The sequence below is a fragment of the Olea europaea genome, chromosome 1, assembly GCF_002742605.1.
Source record: "Olea europaea var. sylvestris chromosome 1, O_europaea_v1, whole genome shotgun sequence".
NCBI lineage: Eukaryota > Viridiplantae > Streptophyta > Magnoliopsida > Lamiales > Oleaceae > Olea > Olea europaea.
The window spans coordinates 13,807,875-13,833,437 of record NC_036237.1 but is presented as its reverse complement, the minus strand read 5'-3'; the positions used below and the strand labels follow the sequence as shown (position 1 = coordinate 13,833,437).

The window sequence follows — 25,563 nt, the reverse complement described above, 5'->3', positions numbered from 1 at the left end:
TTGGGAGTATAATTGCAATTTGTTATTTAATTTTTCTTTTTTTTTTGTTTTATTTAAATGGGAAGGTATATTTATCATTTTACATTTTTTATTGAAAAAATGATATTTTTCGCAATGAAATGTGAAAAGAAGGTAAAAATGTCAAAAAATAAAAGTTATGAACGTTTTGCATAATAATATTGAAAGGTAGAGATGTTTTATGCTAATTATCCTAGAATCTTTATATAATAAATGACACTAAACATGTTTAAAAGAACTACATAATATTTAATGTCAACAAGGATCATACTTATGCAAGTGCCATAACAAAAAAACATGCCAACACAAAACAAAATATTTGCAAGTTGATTACTCATTACAGCCCTAATTTTCCGTGTATTATTTACAATTTGCATGTTGATGATATGACGTTAGTCTATCCATCTAAAAAGGAAAATCTTTAAGTATGGGGATTGTTTCACGGAATTCCTACATGTGTTGCACCTAATTTGCAAACAATTTTTTATTTTTATTTTTTGTCATGTACCAATCAGTCTGTGCCATATGGAATCTCGTAAAGTTCCAGTGAAAATTTCCTTGTACCTGTAGCATTGTTGATCTAAAAATGAGTAGCCAGATTAAAATATTGGCATCATAGTGTCGACATCTTACTTCCCTCTGATATTTAGGAAAGTTAGCTTTCCATCTCATATCTATTTGAATTTTCAACGTTGGATGTACCCTATATTACAAGGGGGAAAATGTAGACCTTTCTCCTGAGATACAATCTCACCGTAAAGAAAATAATAATAATAGTAATAAATATATATATATACACACACACACACACACAAAGGCTACTCGATTGTCGTTTCAAGAAGAAACTTCTGGAGTGAGTAAATCTTTAGTCCTCCTCTGCATGCTAATTAACACATTATGCCAAGGGTTAACCCTTGAAGGAGCCCTATTACTTAACCCCACATTCATTTCCACCAAATCCTCAGTTTTCACACTCAAAACCTCCTCAGGAACTGCACCATCAAGCAACCAAATCAGGCAAGAACTGAACCCTTTTGTAATCTCTGAATCGCTGTCAATTCTAAATCTCATCACCCCACTATTATCCATCTTCACCTCCACCCAGACCTGCGCTGTGCACCCCTTGATTTGGTTTTCTTGAATTCTCAAAGACTCGTCGAATGGAGGCAGGAGAGTTGCATAGTGTAATAATCTTTTGACTCTTTCGACGGGTTCGGATAACGACTTGAACTCTGAATTTAAAACATATGCCTTCTCGGCTATGTTTAGGGTGTGCAGATCCGGTGGTTTATTTGCTGTTAAGAAAGAAACTGATAGATTATTGGGTTTCGGAATTCTTGACCTTGATTTAGCTGATCTGTGAGAAATACATTTTATCCAAGGAGTGAAAATTTGTGGGTTTTGGGCGTAATCTTTTGCGGGATTTATTTGGATGTTAGTTGGTTTTCTGAAGAAAGAAGGCGGAGATGGAGAAAATGGTTTGAGGGTAATACAGTGCATGTTTCACAAGAGAAGACAGTTTGATCAAAGTAAGTTTGAATAATGGGGTGGGAGTGGGTTGAAATTTATAGAGAAAGAAATAAGTATCTTAAGTACGAGTTAGAACATGATTATTATTGATCAAAGACTTGTAATTTGAAAATATAGGCCCCATTTGGCCTCCATTTTTTTCAAGTTTAAATGTTTGCAATAATGTTTTTTTTTAAGAACGTGTAGTTGAGAAAAAATGTTCGATTAACATGTAATATTATTTTATGAAAAATTTTGTGGTTGAAAATAAGAAAGAGAAAAAAAATGAAAGAGAATGAGAACCAAATGGGATGTTTTAGTAAATACCTCACGATACACGTGATTAGAAGAAGGCATGTTCCAGTGGTGTAAAGGATATGAGTGAGATAGTCTCAATCTTGTTGACAGTCGCAGTGTGAGGATTCGATTCCTGAGATTTGAAATTGGACTCTTTGTGGGCACCAGTGTACAGTCAAGTTCTTGTTCTCTAGCCTGTTGTGGCACTTTTCTCGATTTACCTCCCTCATGATGCTCCGGGGACAGGGCGATGGGGGCCATCAAAGTTGGGGTTCAACCTTTTAGAAGAAGCTTGATGCGATAGAAATATATATTCAGTCCATGTTTGATAGGAATTAAAATCTAAATTTTAATCAAAGTCAAAGTCAACAATTAATTTTAACAAAATATTTTATCAATTTTTATCTAAATCTACTAAAAATTTGCTTTTGATTCCCACCAAACATGAACTTATTTAAGGGCCGTTTGGTAGGAATTTTGAGAATTGATTTTTTTATCGTTAGAAGAAAAGTGGGGTCCGCATGTGAAAGAAGAAGTCAAAAATTACGGCTTGAATAGTAAAATAACGGTCAAAAAATCAATTTTTTGGAGCAAAAAATCCCTATCGAACGGGGCCTTAATATATGGATACCAACTTGTAGTTTTAGATAAACACTTCTTCTTCTTTTTTTCTTTTTCCTTTTTTAACATAATAGAGGATGAAAATTGTATACTCGTTTTATAAATCAATTCATATGATTTATTGTGTTATTGAGGCGTGAACAATTTTCTACACTACGTATATCATTCTCTTTCTATAGAGTTGCTATAGAGTTTTCGGCTGAAGAAATTAGTGTCTTTTTCTTAAAGAAAGAGTTGGTAAGCAGATGTACACGCCACACATTCAAATGGGATGTCCATATGATATAGATATACAATAAATTTGTATGGTTCATAAAGTCAAAGTTTCATAATTTTCAACTAATGTACAGCGAAATTATTACTACAATCAATTAGTCGAATAATGCTCCTTGAACACGGGCTTTTGACAAGGTGGGGGTGATAACTGATAGGTACTGTGTGGGGGCTTCCATTTGAGTGATTTTTTTTTAAAAGATCAAATCATGTGTCGTCACGTGTTTTTTCAATGTTTGAACATGACACTACAGCAATATTATAATTAGATTAGCAGCTTGTTTGGGAGCGATTTTTGGCCTCAAAAAATTGATTTTTGATCATTATTTTACTATTACAGCCGTTATATTTGATTTCTTCTTTTACAGGTGGACTCCACTTTTCTCCTAACAGTCAAAAAATCAATTATCAAAATCACTCCCAATCAGGCTCTAGGTTCATTAGGCGGTACAAAATGGATTAAAAATTAAAGACGAGTGATATAATCATATTATCTACCGTAGATATATTTAGTACATTAAATTGAACCATTAGTAACTTACTAATATAACAATTAGTCACCTTAATTTGACACAAAAATCAACTAAATTAAGGGCTTGTTGGATAATGAATTTGAGAACCAATTTTTTGACCGTTAAAGAGAAGTGAGTTCCACTTATAATGAATAAGTCAAAAATGACAATCGACTTAGGAAAGTAATGATCAAAAATTGATTGTTTTGTGGTGAAAAATCATAGTCAAACGGGCTAAATTGATCCATGTGATTTGTTTTGTTCTAAAAGTGGAAAAACTCTACCTTTTAACAGTAGGGTGAGAGAATAATTTTATATTTATTTTTTAGCCTATGTTTAATTTAGCTAAAAATTGATAAAAATTGTGGGTTTATGAGATGTGTAGTTAAAATAAATTGTTGACATTTTCTTGATCTTAATTTTTTATCAATTTTTAACTAAACCAAATGGGGGCATATTACTTTAAGTGCTGTGATGTGTTGGATACACTCAATTGAATAAAATTACTTACAACAATTGTTACGAATTTTGTTTCCTTGATCTTGTTTAGAACATATTTGTCTAATCTTAACAACTTAAATCATAATTACATTTAAATAAAAGATATTTTTACTTATTTATGTAAATAAATATGAGGCCTTAATTTCTTTTTCCGTGTAAATACGTGCAAGGAAAGAAATTTGTAGATTTTGACTCGCAAGGAAGTAGAAGAATGTTGGACATAATATTGTTAAAAATAATAGACAAAGAATAAAAGCTTAGCTGCGATTTCTTTGGAGTGGACGAAAGAAATACTTTTATTTATTTTCAAGCTATAGGTTGCTTCAATTTAAAGGCAAAAATCATCATAAAGTATCTTGAATCATCTCTCGAAAATTATCGAAATGATTATCCATATATGTTAACAAGCACTTTCGACTTGTAACAAAAAAAACGTTTAAAGAATCAATATTCACGGTAATCCATTTTTCATGCTTACAATTGAACCAATTTTTCATCATAAGTAGTCATCTCAAAATCGCTCCAATAAAATTCTCTCGAAAGGTACCTTCATAAATGTTTTGAATAAAACTCAACTTTAAATGAGAAAGCTTTTATAAGAGAAATGTGGACTTTGAAGTAATGGTTATAAACTTATTATTTACCTTGTAGTTAATGTCTTGTTTAATCTTTATCCTATATTTAAATGAATGCATGTTTCCCATTTATCAAAATTATAGTAAATCCAATTTTGTTTTAAAAATTAAAGAAACATCTTTGTCTCTATAAATTTTGCATTTTTCCATTTTCTCTCGTGATAAATAGTAAAATTATATTTTATTTATAAATTGTAACATTCAATATGTTCGTAAAAATTTACTTATCAATTTGTTCTTAGAAAGGAATAAGATTGAATAAAAAAGTCAAGTTGATAGAGGAAAATAAAAAATAAATAAGTTCAATTCTTATTCAATGTTATTCTTTATTGTATTTTTGGTATTATTACAAGAATATTTTAAACCTAATATGATATAACTATTGAAATCGAAGTCTAACTCAAGTGGTAAGAGTGAATTCTTACCATGTAAATATATAATTTTATTCAGACATTATTAGATAAATTTAATTATATTAATTAGCTAAAAGTAATGTTCGCATTTAATTAATAAATATTAAGATATGAGGGGCAAAAAAAAAAGTAGAATATTTGTACTTAAGGGTGAAATAGGACCTAAAAATTAAAATATTATTTTCGACTAAGAAAATTCGTTATGAAAAACAAACTCTATGGGACGTTTCTATAATTTTAAAACATGGGTATCTTCACATTTGTCATAAACTTCGGGAACATTTTTCATTTGGAGAATTTGTGCAAAGGGCTCCTCACCTATGGGTTTGCTTGGTAAATGGTCCATACTTTTCACTTCATGCCACAATTGATCTCTTGGATGGTTTACATCTTATTGAGTTTTAAAAAAGTCAAAATGGTTTACATCTTATTGAGTGTTAAAAAGTCAAACTTTTGATATAGAGACTAATTTACCCTACTTAAGTAAAATAAAAAAAAATTAAATCAGTAAAAAAGAGAAATTAAAAAATTAAGATAAAAAGAAAAGTCAACTCATTGTATCATTGAATTTCCCACGAGAGCATCTCGTATGCAACTATGGATTTTTTTAAAAAATTGTGTCATATAAGCAAAAAAAAAAATAAAAAAAAAATGTGTTTATTCCATTCCAATGCAAGTCGATAGCACTTTGTCAAGGACTCAAGATATGACAAAAAACATAGATATTTTTATAGTTCCGACTAGATTCAAAAGTTCTATTAGGGTTATTAACTCGATAAAATTTATGTTTTATATGTAAATTTAAATGTATTTTTGTTATTATTTCAAAAATATAAAAGACTCATAGATTGCGAGCTACAACATTTGAAAATAATATTGACCTTGAGTATCTACTAATTAGAAATCAATATCATATAGATTGAAAGTATTTCAATATCTATTTTTCTGACACATCATCTTTAAAGAGTTTCTATCAGCTTGCATTAGAGGTGAATATTTTAAATACCTTCCATTTCGCTTATATGATACAATTTTTAAATTAATTCACTATTGTATTGGAGATAGTTTTAAGATAGATTTGTTATTCAACTTGACGAGCAAATTTTTTTATGAATTACCAGACTCGTAGCATCGTTGCACTTATTTTTTATTTTTATTTTTTTGGTGCCAAACTATTGTTGATTTTTAACTTTTATTTCATCATCAGATTCTCAGTAGAGAAGAAAATGCAATTATTTTTCAGTGATTGTCAATATATATGATTTAACCTTATATAAACAATTCATGAAGCTTTGATTCGTTTTCACTAATTGATCTAATCTCTGATTTTTCTCATAAACGGATGCAGCAAATAAGCGATTTTGCCCTTCCTAAACTTGCATAATTTCCAACAAGGGTAATTGGCACAAAACGTCCATAACTTTCATGTCTATTGTGGAAAACGTTCATATTTTTCATTTTTTTGACATTTTTGCCCCTATTTCCATCTTTCTTGGCGCTAAACTTCATTTTCACCAATTTTGGATAATTTTATCCTCTATTCAAATAAAACAAAAAGAAATGAAATGAAACAACAAATAATTAATTGCAATCACAGTCCCCAATTTTTAAAAAATTACAAATGACATTCAGTTTCTGTTCATTCTTCTTCAAGTGTGTGAAGACACCATTTGACCCCAAAATTTGGCAAACGAGTGTTGTAATTTCTAAAATTGAACGATTACCCAGTGTTTTTTGGGCTTGAATTTAGTTTTCCCAAGTTGATTCATATGTTGGGACACATTAGACTCACGAATTGATGGAGAATTATCCTTTTCGCGCGGCTGCACATTCCGTGAGGTCAAATCCAAAATTGTTACATTTGGCTGATGAATTGAAGTAATTAAATATATATCCAGTGTCGTTTGACCTTCAATTGCATGCTGATTGATGAAATTTGTAGCTCTCGTTTGACCCCCATTATCTGAAAATGAAAATGGGGGTAATACTATTTTTTAGAAAAATGAGTAGTTGAAAAAGAAGGAAAAATTTTCGATTTACGTGTAATATTATTTTATAGAAGATTGTGTGGTTGAAAATAGAAGAGAAAAAAATGGAATGTAATGTAATTGAATTTAATGAGGATCAAACAGGGGCATAGATTGGAGTCGTGGAAGGATGACAATTGAAAGGGAATCGAACCGATTTCTATGCTTGTTCAATATTTTATGAACGAACAGTCATTTCAACGCCAAATTGGGGAAGACCCATTTGCTCAGTAGATGCGCCATGATAAGTAGTGTCCTGTGGTGGTGGTCAGCGATCGTGGGTCCCACCACCGTCTTCGAAAAATGGCTTTGTTGGCTGCGGGTTCGCTAACTCGAAAATTGGCTATAGATCTCGATTTTTTTGGTTGTTTGTTGTAATTGGAACATGTATGGATGCGTCTTGGTGAGATTGAGCAGCCTGTGGGTTGTATGGAACATGGGCATCCATGGATTTGGTCGAATTTGGAATAATACCATGCGTGAGAGGCGATTTTTGGACAACATTTGACTCAATTTTACTAGGATTTGGGGCTAGAATTTGTGTGGAGATGTTAGGGTTGATGAGGAGATGGTGGTAGTGTTAAAATCCGGTGGCCTTGGTGGCCGGAAATTGGGTTTCATGATTGTTGGCACCTATGTTGAGAATTTTGTATATATTTGTGATTGATTTGTAATTTTTTAAAAATTAGGGGTTGTGGTTACAATTAATTATTTGTTGTTTCCTTTCTATTCTTTTTGTTTTATTTGAATGAGGGGTAAAATTGTCCAAAATTGGTGAAAATGAAGTTCAACACCAAGAAAGGTTGAAATAGGGGCAAAAATGTCAAAAATAAAAAGTATGGACGTTTTCCACAATAGACATGTAAAGTAGAGACGTTTTGTGCCAGTTATCCTTTCCAACAATATCTGAAAATGGTAATATGGAATAAAAAAAATTTTCTAAGTAATTTCGCACTACTCTGACTTTTAATTGACCTGTCTTTCATTCTTTTGATCTTTTTCTTTATGACATCTTCAACTGACTTTTAATTAACCTGTCTTTCTTTCTTTTGTTCCTTTTTATCCCCTTTGTGATGCCTTCAACTGATCTACGATTGCCCTTACTTCCAATTGCACGTTGCTTTGATTCTATAATATCTTTGGTTGTCTTTAAAAAGTATTTTCTAAAAATTAAGTTAAGATTTATTTTATAAAAATTAAGTTTTGTTAGTAAAGAAAAATAACTCAAACATTAAGAGAAATGAAACAAAATAATAGGCTAAAGATTTTTTTTAAAAAATTAAGTTTTCTTAGCACAAAACGTCCATACGTTTAACACTTCTTGTGGAGAACGTCCCTACGTTTCATTTATTTACATTTTCGTCCTTATTTTAACGTTTCATTGCAGAAAACGTTATTTTCATCATTTTTTAATGTAAAACAATCAAACTACCCTCATATTTAAATAAAACCAAAAAAAAAGAAAAGAAAAATAAAGAATAAATTACAATATTACTCCTAAATATTTTAAAAAGTGAAAGTGAGTCCAAATAATCATTAAAATGCCTAATAGCACAAAACGTCCCTACGTTTGACCTGTAGTGTGCAAAACGTCTCTACGTTTCAAATTGGTAAAAAAAAAGATGTTTTTCACAATTAAACGTGGAAATAAGGATGAAAACACAAAAAAAAAAAAAAATTGAAACGTATGAATGGTTTCTGCAAGAAGCGTCAAACATAAGGACGTTTTGTGTTATTAGACCTTATTAAAATATTAAAAAACTCTCTCTCTCTCTCTCTCTCTCTCCTCTTCTTCTCCAAAAGGGCCAGCCACCTTAGAAGCTAAAAACTCCAACAAATGATCGCCCAAACAGCTGGATCATTATATCTCCTAAAAAGCAGTCACTTCCTTCTACACATGCCATCCAACATCCAACTTTGAAACTTTCGTGTCAATAGATTTGTTTGGAATCACAAGCCAAAATACCCAACTTACGAATGCAAATACTGACAGTACCACCTATTTTTCGGAGAGACCCATGCCATTTTCAATACACAAATTGACTATACCCACCATGACGCCTCTTTTCATAATCTTAAAACATTAACAAATGGTTCAATGGTATAGAGATTTTGCGGTTTGGACGATGGTTGGTCGGAATTTTTTCACTTCTAACGTGACAGTCCCATTTGGAGAAGAAAAGAAGAGAGAGAAAATTTTTTATTTATTTATTTTTGTTATGTTTAATAATTTGATAAGGCCTAATAGCACGAAATGTTCCTACGTTTCAATTTTTTTTTTTTTTTTTTGCTTTTTCATCCTTATTTTCATGTTTCATTGTGGAAAACATTATTTTCACTAATTTGAAACGTGGGGATATTTTGCACACTATAGGCCAAACGTTGGAACGTTTTGTGCTATTAGGCATTTTAATAATTATTTAGATTCACTTGCACTTTTTAAAATATTTAGAAGTAAGATTGTAATTTATTCTTTATTTTTCTTTTATTTTTTTGTGATTTTATCTAAATAGGAAGGTATTTTGATCATTTTACATTAAAAATGGTGAAAATAATGTTTTCTGCAATAAAACATTGAAATAATAATAAAAATTCAAAAAAAAAAAGATTGTAAATCTAGGTTTTGTGGCCACTTATTACCCTATAATCAACCCACTTGGCATTTATCATCACCATACACTTAGACAATAGACTAAACATGTGTAAAAAAAAGGAAAAAAAAAAGAAAAAGAAAAATGTCTTTCAATCCATATTATTTCTCTTCTCCATGATACAAACAAAAAAATAATAATATTTTTTTTTCTCTCTTCAAAATATTATTATTATTCTCTTTATTTTTATTTCTTTTTTTCCCCTCCTTTTTCGCCATTTTCTATGAATAAATCAATCTTTAAATAAAAAGAAAAATTTTATAAAAAATTAATTGTTGATGATATTGAACATCTAAAATTTCGTTTTTTGTTAAAGACTATTGAAATATTTAATATTTTTGTAATTTAATTGGTAGTTTTTGTCTAATTGAGGTAATTTATATTTTTAAAAAATATTTTTATTAACATTAAAAATATATTTATGTTATTGTGTGTTTTGGATCATATAAGCAGCGATTCAAAATAGTATCATATTGTAGTGAATAAAAAAAAAAATGATACAGAAATGCAACTTTATAGTTAATATACAAACTTCTCTTTTCTTTTTAATGAGTTAAAGTAAAAGTCAATACAACTTTCATCAAAAGCTATCGAAAATAAGTAATTTATAAGTATTACTTTTTTAGACCACACGCACATCAAAGTTTACATAAAGAATTCAATAATGCTACTCAAACGGGGATTACAAACATGTGCTGAGTTGTCAACACTTGTATATATGTATATTTTTTTGAACTGTCCAATGTGTTGCGTCACGCATCTTCCTGTTTTTAAAGAATATGCAAGTTATGTTGTTCATAACGATATCCACCCCTATGGAGAGAATTCGCTTCGAAACCCTAGACCTGGAGTCCATGTGAGGGGAATGACACCCTATTTTTAAACCCTATCATTGAATCTGTACGTTCTGTTATTTGCTAATTTAAAATATAAGATTTGTTCGGTAGTGATTATGAGAATTGATTTTTTTATTGTTAGAAAGAAAAGTGAGTTTCACCTATGAGTAAAGATGTAAAAAATGACGAATGAAATAGTGAAATAACGATTAAAAAATTAATTTTTTTAAATAAAAAATTGCTACCAAGTATAAGCATAGTCATTATTTTCCTCCAATTTTTTCCGTTCATGTTATTTGTCCATATCTAGTATCATGCCCTTGTTTGAGTCCCCTTTTTTTGGGAAAAATGAATTTTTGAATTGTTGGGTTTGAAGTAGTCAAAAGTTTATTTAGTTAATAAATCCTATTATTTAGGACATGTAGGCAGAGTCTGACCATTTCCTTAGCCATTTACCACGTTATTAGGACCTGTAAAACGTGGGTTGTTTGTTTCCAATCTCTTTGTAAGACTTATATAAGCCATCAACTTGTTTTGAATAAAACTGAAATTCAGATATTTTTCTGAAATTGCTTTGTGCTTAGAGTTTACAACATGAATAGTATATTGATAAAAAATATATAGTTAAAAAATAAAGAAAAATTTTAGATTTATGTGTGATATTATTTTATTGAAAAATATGTGATTGAAATAATGTTAAATCACTTTTAAAAAATATATTTTCCCAAGAATGAGGCTCAAGGGCCAAGGGCCATGTATGTGACAAAATCCCACCCACTGGGCAGTGGCTAAAGGTTTTAAGCCTTTTAAGGAGCCGATGCCTCCAGCGAAAACTTCAGAAATCCCTCGCTCAACACACGCACACACAGTGAGTTATTGCATGTGATGGAGAGCATTAAGAGGGTTCGACTGGTATTCAAAGATGACGATGTTTTGAGCGAAATCCAGAAATCGGAGGGACTGAATCGAAGCTGGGTTTTACTGAATATCAATCAGCAGAATACCATTTCTGACGTCGTTTCTCATCTCCTTCACGCTTTTCAAATTCAACATTCGTGCCCCCATGGGCTCCTCCTCTCTGTAATCCCGCCCTCATCCCCTGTTCTTTTATGCGTACACACATGTATAATCAAAACCGATATGCGTATGTGTACTTGAGATTAATGCAAATAATGGAAAAATGCTTTGTGGGAGCAATTTATATGATCTGGGTTCTGTTTACCGACTGAAAATCTGCTGTTCATTGCACATTCTTGGGCAATTGGTATGGGTTTCTGAAAAGTTTTGCTGTATTAAGAGGGTGTTTGGGATGCGCTTTTATGTAAAAATGTATTTTTGAATAGTAAATTGATGGGAAATATGAAGTTGAAAAATAAGAAAATTTTTTTGATTTACCAATAATATTATTTTTATAATAAAGAATGTATGGTTGAAAAAAAGAGTGAGAAAAATGCATTTTGAAAAAAATGGGTACCAAATGGGCCTATATGATTCTTTTTTTATTTTTTTAAATTATTTTTTGGTTGATTTTGGCTGCTCTCCTTTTGATTATATGTACGCAAACCCATATATGCTTATGAGTGATTTATTTCGATAACAAAATAATGCCGTCTTAATGATTCATATGTTATGATCACTATTCAGTGACTGAAATATCAGGTTACTTATGCGTGTGATTATAGGTGTTTTTGTTTGATTGCTTTCTGGTACAATGCCCGTGCACAATTTTGGTTTTGTTAATTGAGTGAGTTGCAGCTTTAAAAGAAGATTTGATGGGGTTGTATATGGTAATTATAATTACTGTATAAATTCTCTATTCAATGTGCCTGATTGACTATGTATGATCACTGATCAAACAAAACAAGGTGTTTTGGTCCTTGGATCTTGGCTGATTACTTCATTTTGGTGAATAAAATAAATTTATGTAATTTGGTCAGAGTTTTTATTTAATTTTTCACTTCTTTTCTTATAGATTGATGGCTTTGTGTTGCCACCGTTTGAGTCTACCTGCATCCTAAAGGATAAAGATATAATTAGGTTAGTCCATTTAGTAATATATATATATATAATCGATTATCAAAACAAATAAAAGATGGTGGCATATCTTTTACCTTAGTGAGTTTATGGAAAAATGTGTAATTTACATACACTCTGCCTTCCGTATCAGAGTGAAGAAGAGAGGACACACTTTGGCTATAGAGGGAAACAATATTGCTACTGTGGTTGAGAAATCGAAAGCTCTGGAGAAGCAACCTGTAAATAGTGGCGTCTTGCTTTTAGCCAATGAGGATTTCGAAAAAGAAAAAGGAGGTTACGAGATTGATGAACCTGAAGAGGAGGATGAAGTGCCCGTGAAAGATTTGGAAGTTATATCAGATGGAAATGATGTTTCCAAGAAAAGAATAAGGAAAGCAGCAGAGGAATGTCAGGACACAAAGTACATGTCACTTCATAATCTATGTTACACAAGGCCTTATTACTGATACCTGCATGGTCTAATTATGATTGCACCTACTGCTTTTAATGGTCTCATGGATTATAAGACTCTTTTTTGTTTGTGAATTACAGGAAGAAGAAGAAACAATTCTCTGAGGCTCATGATAACGTTGCTTATGAAGTTCATACAGAGAAGATTATATCTCACCAGAATGGAGTCAGAACGGAAAAGAAGAGCCTTTCCAAAAAGGAAAATACATCTAATTTTATGGATACAGAAAATGTTGAAAATAATGAAGAAATGGCGAGGCAAGTTTATTTGTACTTCTTTTTCTGGAATGTTGTTTCACACCTCAATGTTTAATTATAATTGCTTTTACTCTTTTTAAAATACCAGATGTCCTAATAACGAATCATTTTGGCATGGAAAAAACACCAAAACGAACAATTTTATGTTGAAGAGAAGCTTTTGATTATTTCCTAAGTCCTTAAAATTCTGAGTTTGGACGGCAATAGAGCATATCCTGCAATGCTCTTTATTTTAAGAGGACATCTTCCAATATAAAGAGCACCTTGAGAACTGTAAGAAAAAAATTGAGACATCTTTTACAAGTTCAACAACACTCTTTATATTTATTCTTTATTTTTGCCTTTTTTAAAAATCCCATAAACAATTATGTCTCGACTCAACCTTTTCACCCTTTTTAACTAACTTCCTCGTATATTATTTTCTATTTCCCTCTATTTCTGCAACCATCTGTAGCAGTAGGCAGGAATGCTAATTAGTCTGGGGGGTATGCCTTTAGGTCTGATTCAAAGAGGCTGGGGGAACACGAAGAACACTATTCTTTATAAACAAAGAGGTACATGAAAATTTATGACATTATAAATGAAAGCATTGAAAATATTATACAGGGAATACACTCGACATTTTAGTTTTTAAGTATAGAGAGTTTGTTGGACTCCTCAAAATGAGTATTGACTCTCTAAAATAAATCCGATGGGACTAATAAAGAACCTCTGGAGATGCTTAGTATTGAGGAAATTTTCATAAAGGTTATTGAAGCCTTATTGCCTATGACCACATTATTATCCATGAAAGAACCTAAGACCTGGGTTGATTTGAGAACCTAAGACTTGGGTTGATTTGAGATTGAACTCTTTTCTCTTCCCTATTGCTTTTCCTTCTCCAAGGTTGTCTTTGATACACCTTTGGGTCCACCTTTTTCTTTTTTAATAGTAATATCCTCATAACTGCAGTTTGAGAGAAAGGACTCTATGAAATCTTACCTCTGAAATTAGGCAGTTTTTATTTTAGACAGCTAATTGTTATGCAAAATTAGTTCACACATCTAAATCTGTGCACATATTTTGGTAGGGGTTGTCTCTGTCAGTAGGTTTTTGAACTTTCTTATGCCTCTGATGTCTGTAGAATTGAGAAGCCTAAGGAGAATGGACAAGAGACTGAGGGAAGATCACTTGCACTGGAGGAGCCTAAAAAGGTGTTTTACCAGTTTCTTCCCATTAATACACAATTTTGTGTAACATGTTGGTCTGGCATCTTGTAGACTGTCTTTTTACATATGTGTTTTTACATATTTGTTGTTACTGCTGTTCCCTGGCAAGCTAAGTGGCAGAAAGAAGGGGGGGGGGGGGGGGCTTTTCTATTACGGTATTTAATCTGTTTTAGTTTGTGAATTGCGAAGAGTTTGCATTTGTTAAAATTCATATGAAAATTGCATCAGTTTGGGAGTTTGTATTAATTAAGAATTTATATTGAAAATTTTGTAACACTTTGTTCAGCATGTACTTCTATTCTATTCTAATGCCCTTTTTGATCAACTTGGAAATTCGAGATGCTCTGAAAAAATTTGATTTATATGTAGAAGTTCAGGTTTCCGATGGCGGGGCTTACAGTGGTATCATATGGTGTTTGGCATTATCAAATGGTGTAACGTGTTCTTCTGTGGCTATATTGGCTTTTTTGGCTAGCATTTACAACAGTCAAAATAATGTTCTGATAGGTGTTCCCTATATATTTGCAGATTAGTAGAAATACTAAACGAAGGTATGCTAGTAGGAAATTGAAAAAGGAAATGCTGAAATTTCAGAAGAAAAATGAAGCTTGTGTATTGGAGGGGCCTGTAAGTTATCAAATTGTGAAAATAAAGAATTTCTCAGCGCTACTGATCTAAGTTGAATTGGAAACTGACTACCTAAAATTTTGCAGTGAAACAGGAAAAAAGGCAGGGGTAAAGCTAAATTATATGAGGTGGATTGTCTATCAAAGGGACAGGTGAGTGATCATATTCACCCATAACTTCCTTTTTGTTGACTCCATGTACAACTGGTATTGGCGCAGAACTCACTAACTCAAACTTACAGTGAAGTTGGAGAAAGGACCAAGCTAATACTGAAAGAAACGAGGTGGATGGGCAAACAAAGGGTCTGGTGAGTTTTTCAAAGAATATTTCTTTCATCAATTTGGTGGATAATTAATTTTAACATGAAATCTGAAATATGTAGCTGCGCTGGAAGCAATTGTCTGGTAGTAACACATCTAAAACATCTGAAAAATGTCAGCAACAAAGTCAAACAACTGATTTACATAAAGATCCACATCAAAATGGGGAAGTGCATGAAGAGCCAATTCAAAATGGCGAAGTGCATGAACAAGCAAATCAAAATGGCAATACGTCTGAATGGTCAAATAAACTTGGTGAGGAGGCTGAAGTTGTTCCCATTGTTGGTAAGGCCAGGACACATTCGCTTTGAACCTCTGGAGAAAGGTCCAAACTCTCTCTCCTTCCGCCTCTTGTGGTGTTCTGTGTATCTGCTATGGTCGAGAATCTTGTTTAAAGTGATCTTGGTTCGCCAATTTAGCTGATTTATAGAGGTATAGTCTACCCAAATTTAGCCAGTTGATCTGAATTTGAACAGATCTAGCTTGAGTTTCATGATTGGTCTTATTCAGTCCCCAATGTTGACTGCAGACATTAATTTAGATTCTGGGCCCTTTTCCTTTGTCTGGGACTGCTTTATTTGAACAGAAAAAATTTACTTGAAATTCCCATTAAGGAAGAAGGCCATATAGGTTCACTATCACAAAGATTGGTTGATTACTTGTAAATAATCATCGTTATTGAAACGATTTACAACATACATTTCTTCACTGTCTTGTTTTTCCTTCCTTTGGCAATTGGGAAATGATGTACCTGTTGGTCTCTAATAATTGCATGACTATTGTGTGCCATATTAAATCAGGGTTCTGAAATTTGAGATATTTTTGGGTTGATGCAGAGCATGCTGTGGAACAAAATCAAGTACCAGTGGTATGCTTCTATGTATGCATTATGATGTTGGATGTATTCTATGGCTGCATTCTTTTACATCTCTTTTCTTTTGAGGTTTATAGGTTGCAACATTGAATTTTATCGAGCATTATCATTTCTTAAGTAATATGACGACATCTAAGAGGGGGAGGTCAGGAAAGTTCATATTTTGAAGAATGTTTTAATTAAGAGGACATGTCAGATTATGACGAATAATCTTGCATTCCTATTTTTGGGGGGGTAGTGGTGACAAAGTTGTCATATACACAGAAACGAACTATTTTAAAACATGGCCTGTTACAGAAGGGATGCGATCAAGGTTTTGAGATAATGGGTACATATCAAAATGATCCTATAATTATCTCACACTCCTTTTATTGAATAAGTGAGCTCTGGGGTTTATTTAGTAAGCATAAGGTATCTGTCATTCTTGACAAAGATGAAGAAAAAGAGATAAAACCAATCCTATTTGGAATAGGATTGTCCTACATCACATAATTATCTAGGGTGATTACTATAATACCCAAATTTTTGTAAAGTAAAAATGAAAGTTCATGCTGTAATTTATTGTGATGAAGCCCTTCCCTTTTTCTACCCTTCACTTCTTTTTATTTCACTTGTCTTGGTAAATATCCAACAAGCCATCAAGTTCTTTGCCTACGTTGCTGTCGGCAGTAACATTTGCAACCTGTATATATACTGTCAATGGCTTATATAAAAGCACTATGCATATTGATTTGTATGGTCTCTTTTCCTATCTCTAGTATATTTCTGAAGGAAAACAACTCTATACTAACAAGCATGTTTGGCTAAGCTTAAAAAGTTCACTTCAAGTATATACATACAACTGGGTGAACACGTACATGGCAGCACGACGTCTATACATCTATACAAATTATTAAGAGACTCGAAGCTAAGATTGGGGGGCACGAGAACTTCTTTGTTTGAACAAAGGCCAACATAATATTATAAAAGCTTTAGGAAGAGTTTCTTCTATCTTATAACACGACACACATTGACATAGTTCAAGAATGCACGAGAAAAAGGAATAGCATGGAGTAAGTAATAATTGAAGTATAGGGTTGATCTCCTGCTCATTGTGGACAGGAGTTAAAATGTTCACTGGGTATGAGTGACACGTTATAGCTCCTGTCAACAGAGGAGATTAGATCTGAGTACAAGTATATAGGCATTGACATGACAAGAAAGCATTTACGAGTCGGTGCCTTTTATCTATAGGGGTGCAACAAGTACCTGAATGAAAGTGATAGCACTTAAGCTCTTCTCCATGAGAAAAACATGACCAACCGTCTCAGAATAGGTACGACTGTCTTCACATGTGCTATCATTACCAATCAACTGATGGATTGTTCGCTTCCACTGCACATCGTGCCCTAAACGGACGTATAAAACATCAGCACTGTAGTCGTCAAAACTCAAATGGATTATTGTCAGCAGTATAGCTGCAAGCATCATACATTGGCTCTTCTCTATTTGTCTCCGAAGATCCATCATGTTCTAAGTTGTATTCAACATCCTGTATAATTTCATCTTCTGCATGAGAAGACAAATTTGTCGAATTGGTTGAAGCATTAGATGCCTCGTCCACTTGAGGTAACATCATCCAAGGAGGAGGACTGCTTCCTCTGCGCTCTGCAAGGGAGGGTGACCTTCTAAATGACAAATTTGCCGTTCTGAAAGCACGACTACCGGAAAATGCTGCTTCTGGCGGAGGGGAAGAAACATGAAGAGGTAAAAGCGCACTTTCCTCTGAGGTACCGCTCTTAACAGGATCTTTAGACTCAAGACCAGAAGGTGAAGGCTGAGCCGATAAATATGGCAAGTCTGACCAGTTAGACGATGAGGGTGAAAAGGTAAATGAACTTGAATAATCGGAGGTTGAAGGTGATAGCAATGGGGATGTTGAACTGGATTTCGGTTTGCTCACAAGATAAGAACTAAAAGAATCCAATGAATTGAGTGAAGGAGATGGTGATGTTACAGTATCAGTAAGAGGAACGGAGTATTCCACTTTCTCCATTATCGCAACAGGGCTGCCAGTTTCGTATGTAGCAAGCGAATCAGGTGAATCGCACTGAGGACTCGAAGGCAATGGAACTTTACGTGTATCTATCACATCCCGTTTATCACTTGCTTGAGTCAAATTACAGTTCAATTTCGAAGACGTGATATATTCTTCCATAATTCCACTGGTCAACTTTCTTCTCAATCTGCTCCAACCATTTTCTCTAGCAGGTATACTTGTCTCGGAACCACTTCCTGATAATGGAAAAGGTGGAATGATCCCACCGGATAGTGCTTTGAAAAAAATTCTGAAATCTTGATCATACTCATCAACTTTCCTTTGCCCCGGACGGATCGAATGGCCAATCCTGTCCTCCTCTGTTATCTCTATACCACAAACATCTGCTAAACGATTCTGCAAGCCAAGAGCAACCCAGAATTCAGATGTTTCTTCACCTTCATTGACGGTTATAACCGGACCTTTGGCTCTTTCGTAATGGATGACTTGAGAGGCAGCTGATCTGGCTTTGTCTGATATTACTTTGAAGCAATGCTTCCCCATCCAGACGAATATCGCTGAAGGTACGTGAACAATGAAAGCTCCACGAGAATCGAGTTTTTCTGAGCCCGGCTCGCTCAACAGTTTGGGAACCAGATGAAGTGGATCATACGGAGAGTGAGGTGCCATTCGATACATACGAAGCACAGAAGATGGGCTTGCCGGCAGGGCGTGTACCCGCTTCTGGCACTGCAGAAGTTGACAGGCAAATCCCAAATTCGGGTTAGTCACTCCTCTTGCTGCTTTAACAAGCTGGAACGCGTCCTCGAAGCTTTGTCCCTCTTTCCACATAAGATAAGCAATAACCAACGAGGTTGATCGAGATACCCCTTGGCAACAGTGAACAAGGACTCGCCCACCTTGTTCTCTAACATCTTCAAAATAATCAAAAACATCATAGAAAATGCTCGTGATATCCTCAGACGGGCTGTCCTGCAGCCAAAGTGTCTTGTACACGAGCTCATTCTTGAAATATTCCGGGCAAACAAACCCGACACAGTTCAACACATGGGTTATTCCATTCTTCCGTAAAATTTCACGATTCTTTGCAACAGCGTCACTTCCTAAATATACATGATCCAAAATTCTCGAGCATTCCTTATCAAAGAACGCGAGCTTATCTTTCTTGAATTCAAATTCTCTAGGAGGGTTTTCTGAATTTGAATTTCCGCGGTGAGTCGTTGATCCAAGCCGTGCACCAGGAGTAGTAGGGGGATTCGCCCATATGCCAATATCATCCGAGCCAGCCCTCGGCCATTCCTCCCCGCTAGGCCTAGTAACCGAAAGAGGCTGAAGGGGAGGCAAACAAGCCCGAGCCTTGCTGTTCCATCGTGGCCTAGGATTTGTCTTTCCAGGTGATCGGTCACTCCACGAAACCGACCGTAAGTACGTTTTCCAACTTCCTCCGCCAGGTCCATCTTTATTCTCTTCCCCTAACATCACAACAGTTAAAACTTCCTCTGTTTAAAATCAATCATACGCATTTGAGGACTATTCTAAACATCAAAACCGATATTTCCAAGAAACCCACCCATATAAGCATAAAAACTAAAAATTAAATCCAGGCACATAAATATCAATTTTTACAAATTTCAGAGATACCCACTTGAGGATTCTTCAAGGAATACCCTCAGAAACAATCAATTTCATGACTAGTCTTCAAACATATATAATAACCACCATTCAAAATATTCTGCTTTTTTTCCCACCGAAAACCCTTGACCATAAAGATTCTTAAAGAAGAGGAGAAATCAAAAATCCAAATATGACCAAGTAAAACTCCTAACAAAGTATTCTGTTTCTGGGCACAAAGTTTCAACACAAACAACCAGAGAACATAGAAAATTTTAAGAGAGATACTTAAAAGGAAATAATATAATAGAATTTCTGTTTTCGCAGCTTGATTTTGATTATTACAACGAATACAGATTCTACTGCATCGAAACTACGTATGATCATTTCCGAAAGACAGCCAATTCAAAGGGTCCCTCCAATGAGAGAGAGCGTGTGTGTCAATAGAGAGGAAAGTATAGAGAGAGTTAATTTCATAAGTGGTCATTAAAGTGCAAGAGAAATTTGAAATTGGTTATCAAAGTATTTTTGTGACATATGTTAAAGTTACACACAATCAACTATTCCTTCAACGGCGTGTATACTAGCTTCGATAAAGACCCGTTAAACCTCGAATTCGTCTAGCAATCATTTTATCCATATCGTGATATTACTTATCTTAAGAGTAAAATGCAATTCTTAAAGGAAAGATATTTTATTACTCCTTTAAAGACATGTATGCTGGATTCGATATCAACCTGTTAAACATCGAATTTGTCTAGCAATCATTGTATCCACATCGTGATATTACTTATCTTCAAAATAAAATGCAATTCTTAAAATAAAAGACCTTTTGTTAAAAAGTTCAAATATCTCTCTTTTATCTCTAACTCGATTTTAACCATAAATAAAACGTAAAATATCACCACAAACCTAAAATAAAAGGCTAGATAAAAAGAAAGTGCTTGCTTTAAAGGCCATTAGTTCACTTGAACGACTCCTACGTCGGATATGACTTTAATCAGGTTAACGGATTGATTGAATATGTAATATTATTTAACTTTTGTGACTAAATGAGTCACAAGATTAATTTAATAACCAATTTGGAATTTTTCTTGAACTCAAGTGACTATTATTGAATTTATACATGTAGAGGTAGAGACTCACGTAAGCCAACAGAAAATGAAAACGACAAGTTGGCCATTTTTGTTGACCAGGAACAGAACTGGTCAAACTTAACACGTCTCCACGGTATGAATTCTAATTATTTAAGAATTGATTATTCATTTTAATTTAGTTTAATTTTTGCTTGGTGAGTGTTTCTTGTTTGAATAAAGTGGCATGCAATGAGACTTTGATTTATGAATTAATTATAATATTAGGAATATGGTTGTTTATATTTTATTTTGAGTTTATGCAAAATTAGTTTGAAATTTTCATACAACTTACTAATAGACTGTTCGACAAATTCTTTTATAAAAATTTTAATAGATTTTGACAAAAATTGATTATTTTTGTAGTTAATAAATTGTGAATTCCAAAAGTGAGTGACTAAAATTAATTGTTGACTTTAATTTCAATTTTTTAGTTACTCCAAACAAGTACTAGATAAGATAAATCTTCGCGCAATGAAACTAACAAGTGAAATTCACTTTTGTGTATACGGTTTTACAAAACAAACGCAACTTGTTTTTAAAGATAATAATGGTAAAATTGATCAAAAAAAAAAAAAGAATAAAAATAAAAATTTAAGACATCATGTGTGTCACATTTGTGACTTTTAGCCCCTCTTTGACTCTCATTTTGTGGAAATGAAATGGGTGGAATAATATTTTTGTAAAAAATAGATGGCTGCAACTATCTCAGGGATCAGGGAAGAAATCGTGGTCATATAAAGCTCTGAGAGGCAGTGTACTTGGCCCAACAATGGCTATTTTAAGATCGAAAAAACAGATTTGAGAAAAAGCGACAAGTTTAAGCTTTTTCACATGTTCAACTTCCAGGTTCGATTTTCTTTATTTTCTTGTAGATCTTCTGTCATGTAATTTCAATCTATCAAAGAATTTTCCTTTCCCGATAATGTTATGGGCTAAACATGTTAATTGTGCTTATTGTTAGTAGCCGTTGTTATTTCCTTTTTCTTTATACAAATTCATGAATGCGATTACTAAGATAGGCTAGAATGATATGATAATCAAATCGAATTATTAAATAAATAACTTGTAAAATTGATAAGACAAAATGCTAGTAAAATAGTGCTCTATAATTGTACTTTAAAAAACTACAACTTAGGTGCTGAATCTGAATGTACATAACATTTAATGAACCAAGAATAAGCAGAATCTTTTGTTCTCATAATTCCTATAACTTATTCCCTATAATGTCCTTAGCGCATGTCTAGTACCAGCATGTCTACTACACAGTATTGTCAAGTCTATATTAAACGAGAAAAAGGTGGGGGAGGAACTGAACCGGTTCCTCGCTTTCTTTAACTATGTCTGCAATTCCTTCCAAAGGCAAAATGCTCGAGGAACTGCAATGATTCTTCATTAACTATCTGCAATTCCACATTTGGAAGAATTTATATCAAAACCATCATATATATATATATATATAGACAGAAGCATACAACTGGGTGAACACGTACATGGCAGCACGACGTCTATACATCTATACAAATTATTAAGAGACTCGAAGCTAAGATTGGGGGGCACGAGAACTTCTTTGTTTGAACAAAGGCCAACATAATATTATAAAAGCTTTAGGAAGAGTTTCTTCTATCTTATAACACGACACACATTGACATAGTTCAAGAATGCACGAGAAAAAGGAATAGCATGGAGTAAGTAATAATTGAAGTATAGGGTTGATCTCCTGCTCATTGTGGACAGGAGTTAAAATGTTCACTGGGTATGAGTGACACGTTATAGCTCCTGTCAACAGAGGAGATTAGATCTGAGTACAAGTATATAGGCATTGACATGACAAGAAAGCATTTACGAGTCGGTGCCTTTTATCTATAGGGGTGCAACAAGTACCTGAATGAAAGTGATAGCACTTAAGCTCTTCTCCATGAGAAAAACATGACCAACCGTCTCAGAATAGGTACGACTGTCTTCACATGTGCTATCATTACCAATCAACTGATGGATTGTTCGCTTCCACTGCACATCGTGCCCTAAACGGACGTATAAAACATCAGCACTGTAGTCGTCAAAACTCAAATGGATTATTGTCAGCAGTATAGCTGCAAGCATCATACATTGGCTCTTCTCTATTTGTCTCCGAAGATCCATCATGTTCTAAGTTGTATTCAACATCCTGTATAATTTCATCTTCTGCATGAGAAGACAAATTTGTCGAATTGGTTGAAGCATTAGATGCCTCGTCCACTTGAGGTAACATCATCCAAGGAGGAGGACTGCTTCCTCTGCGCTCTGCAAGGGAGGGTGACCTTCTAAATGACAAATTTGCCGTTCTGAAAGCACGACTACCGGAAAATGCTGCTTCTGGCGGAGGGGAAGAAACATGAAGAGGTAAAAGCGCACTTTCCTCTGAGGTACCGCTCTTAACAGGATCTTTAGACTCAAGACCAGAAGGTGAAGGCTGAGCCGATAAATATGGCAAGTCTGACCAGTTAGACGATGAGGGTGAAAAGGTAAATGAACTTGAATAATCGGAGGTTGAAGGTGATAGCAATGGGGATGTTGAACTGGATTTCGGTTTGCTCACAAGATAAGAACTAAAAGAATCCAATGAATTGAGTGAAGGAGATGGTGATGTTACAGTATCAGTAAGAGGAACGGAGTATTCCACTTTCTCCATTATCGCAACAGGGCTGCCAGTTTCGTATGTAGCAAGCGAATCAGGTGAATCGCACTGAGGACTCGAAGGCAATGGAACTTTACGTGTATCTATCACATCCCGTTTATCACTTGCTTGAGTCAAATTACAGTTCAATTTCGAAGACGTGATATATTCTTCCATAATTCCACTGGTCAACTTTCTTCTCAATCTGCTCCAACCATTTTCTCTAGCAGGTATACTTGTCTCGGAACCACTTCCTGATAATGGAAAAGGTGGAATGATCCCACCGGATAGTGCTTTGAAAAAAATTCTGAAATCTTGATCATACTCATCAACTTTCCTTTGCCCCGGACGGATCGAATGGCCAATCCTGTCCTCCTCTGTTATCTCTATACCACAAACATCTGCTAAACGATTCTGCAAGCCAAGAGCAACCCAGAATTCAGATGTTTCTTCACCTTCATTGACGGTTATAACCGGACCTTTGGCTCTTTCGTAATGGATGACTTGAGAGGCAGCTGATCTGGCTTTGTCTGATATTACTTTGAAGCAATGCTTCCCCATCCAGACGAATATCGCTGAAGGTACGTGAACAATGAAAGCTCCACGAGAATCGAGTTTTTCTGAGCCCGGCTCGCTCAACAGTTTGGGAACCAGATGAAGTGGATCATACGGAGAGTGAGGTGCCATTCGATACATACGAAGCACAGAAGATGGGCTTGCCGGCAGGGCGTGTACCCGCTTCTGGCACTGCAGAAGTTGACAGGCAAATCCCAAATTCGGGTTAGTCACTCCTCTTGCTGCTTTAACAAGCTGGAACGCGTCCTCGAAGCTTTGTCCCTCTTTCCACATAAGATAAGCAATAACCAACGAGGTTGATCGAGATACCCCTTGGCAACAGTGAACAAGGACTCGCCCACCTTGTTCTCTAACATCTTCAAAATAATCAAAAACATCATAGAAAATGCTCGTGATATCCTCAGACGGGCTGTCCTGCAGCCAAAGTGTCTTGTACACGAGCTCATTCTTGAAATATTCCGGGCAAACAAACCCGACACAGTTCAACACATGGGTTATTCCATTCTTCCGTAAAATTTCACGATTCTTTGCAACAGCGTCACTTCCTAAATATACATGATCCAAAATTCTCGAGCATTCCTTATCAAAGAACGCGAGCTTATCTTTCTTGAATTCAAATTCTCTAGGAGGGTTTTCTGAATTTGAATTTCCGCGGTGAGTCGTTGATCCAAGCCGTGCACCAGGAGTAGTAGGGGGATTCGCCCATATGCCAATATCATCCGAGCCAGCCCTCGGCCATTCCTCCCCGCTAGGCCTAGTAACCGAAAGAGGCTGAAGGGGAGGCAAACAAGCCCGAGCCTTGCTGTTCCATCGTGGCCTAGGATTTGTCTTTCCAGGTGATCGGTCACTCCACGAAACCGACCGTAAGTACGTTTTCCAACTTCCTCCGCCAGGTCCATCTTTATTCTCTTCCCCTAACATCACAACAGTTAAAACTTCCTCTGTTTAAAATCAATCATACGCATTTGAGGACTATTCTAAACATCAAAACCGATATTTCCAAGAAACCCACCCATATAAGCATAAAAACTAAAAATTAAATCCAGGCACATAAATATCAATTTTTACAAATTTCAGAGATACCCACTTGAGGATTCTTCAAGGAATACCCTCAAAAACAATCAATTTCATGACTAGTCTTCAAACATATATAATAACCACCATTCAAAATATTCTGCTTTTTTTCCCACCGAAAACCCTTGACCATAAAGATTCTTAAAGAAGAGGAGAAATCAAAAATCCAAATATGACCAAGTAAAACTCCTAACAAAGTATTCTGTTTCTGGGCACAAAGTTTCAACACAAACAACCAGAGAACATAGAAAATTTTAAGAGAGATACTTAAAAGGAAATAATATAATAGAATTTCTGTTTTCGCAGCTTGATTTTGATTATTACAACGAATACAGATTCTACTGCATCGAGACTACGTATGATCATTTCCGAAAGACAGCCAATTCAAAGGGTCCCTCCAATGAGAGA

At 34.3% G+C, this 25,563-nt stretch overlaps 4 protein-coding genes across 14 annotated transcripts; 1 reads left to right on the top strand and 3 right to left on the bottom strand.

Annotated features, from left to right (window-relative positions):
* Positions 1–551: 551 nt before the first annotated feature.
* Positions 552–1,557, bottom strand: LOC111395039 (sufE-like protein 2, chloroplastic). 2 transcript variants are annotated; one of them, XM_023021069.1, is made up of 2 exons: positions 1,461–1,557; positions 552–1,430 (listed from the first exon to the last, which is right to left on the bottom strand). In XM_023021069.1, exons 1-2 carry the CDS (start codon positions 1,516–1,518, stop codon positions 853–855), a joined length of 636 nt encoding a protein of 211 aa, XP_022876837.1. In that variant the 5' UTR covers positions 1,519–1,557; the 3' UTR covers positions 552–852. The 2 variants fall into 2 exon arrangements, with proteins under 2 accessions (XP_022876837.1, XP_022876832.1); XM_023021064.1 differs by having other exon boundaries at positions 552–1,557.
* A 9,510-nt stretch (positions 1,558–11,067) lies between these two features.
* On the top strand, positions 11,068–16,895 carry LOC111394993 (coilin-like). 10 transcript variants are annotated; one of them, XM_023021033.1, is made up of 11 exons: positions 11,068–11,373; positions 12,266–12,330; positions 12,461–12,730; positions 12,862–13,038; positions 14,162–14,231; positions 14,616–14,678; positions 14,775–14,873; positions 14,960–15,025; positions 15,115–15,180; positions 15,256–15,518; positions 16,030–16,895. In XM_023021033.1, exons 1-8 carry the CDS (start codon positions 11,179–11,181, stop codon positions 14,960–14,962), a joined length of 942 nt encoding a protein of 313 aa, XP_022876801.1. In that variant the 5' UTR covers positions 11,068–11,178; the 3' UTR covers positions 14,963–15,025; positions 15,115–15,180; positions 15,256–15,518; positions 16,030–16,895. The 10 variants fall into 10 exon arrangements, with proteins under 10 accessions (XP_022876801.1, XP_022876806.1, XP_022876797.1 ...); XM_023021038.1 differs by having other exon boundaries at positions 15,994–16,895; XM_023021029.1 differs by having other exon boundaries at positions 15,256–15,625.
* Positions 16,896–17,022: 127 nt separating this feature from the next.
* LOC111394983 (protein-tyrosine-phosphatase MKP1-like) lies at positions 17,023–20,125 on the bottom strand. The gene has a single exon (XM_023021014.1). The coding sequence runs from the start codon at positions 19,582–19,584 to the stop codon at positions 17,491–17,493; it is 2,094 nt and encodes a 697-aa protein (XP_022876782.1). The 5' UTR covers positions 19,585–20,125; the 3' UTR covers positions 17,023–17,490.
* A 1,804-nt stretch (positions 20,126–21,929) lies between these two features.
* LOC111394970 (protein-tyrosine-phosphatase MKP1-like) lies at positions 21,930–25,563 on the bottom strand. Its single transcript, XM_023021010.1, has 2 exons — positions 22,734–25,563; positions 21,930–22,252 (listed from the first exon to the last, which is right to left on the bottom strand). The coding sequence occupies exon 1, from the start codon at positions 25,000–25,002 to the stop codon at positions 22,909–22,911; it is 2,094 nt and encodes a 697-aa protein (XP_022876778.1). The 5' UTR covers positions 25,003–25,563; the 3' UTR covers positions 21,930–22,252; positions 22,734–22,908.

Excerpts from the sequence above, each read along its gene's own strand:
- LOC111395039 (XM_023021064.1), bottom strand. The coding sequence starts at position 1,518 with ATGCACTGTATTACCCTCAAACCATTTTCTCCATCTCCGCCTTCTTTC.
- LOC111394993 (XM_023021033.1), top strand. The coding sequence starts at position 11,179 with ATGGAGAGCATTAAGAGGGTTCGACTGGTATTCAAAGATGACGATGTT. Across the intron at positions 12,731-12,861 it reads GAGGAATGTCAGGACACAAA|GAAGAAGAAGAAACAATTCT; the intron begins GTACATGTCACT and ends TGTGAATTACAG. Across the intron at positions 14,232-14,615 it reads CACTGGAGGAGCCTAAAAAG|AAGTTCAGGTTTCCGATGGC; the intron begins GTGTTTTACCAG and ends ATTTATATGTAG.
- LOC111394983 (XM_023021014.1), bottom strand. The coding sequence starts at position 19,584 with ATGTTAGGGGAAGAGAATAAAGATGGACCTGGCGGAGGAAGTTGGAAA.
- LOC111394970 (XM_023021010.1), bottom strand. The coding sequence starts at position 25,002 with ATGTTAGGGGAAGAGAATAAAGATGGACCTGGCGGAGGAAGTTGGAAA.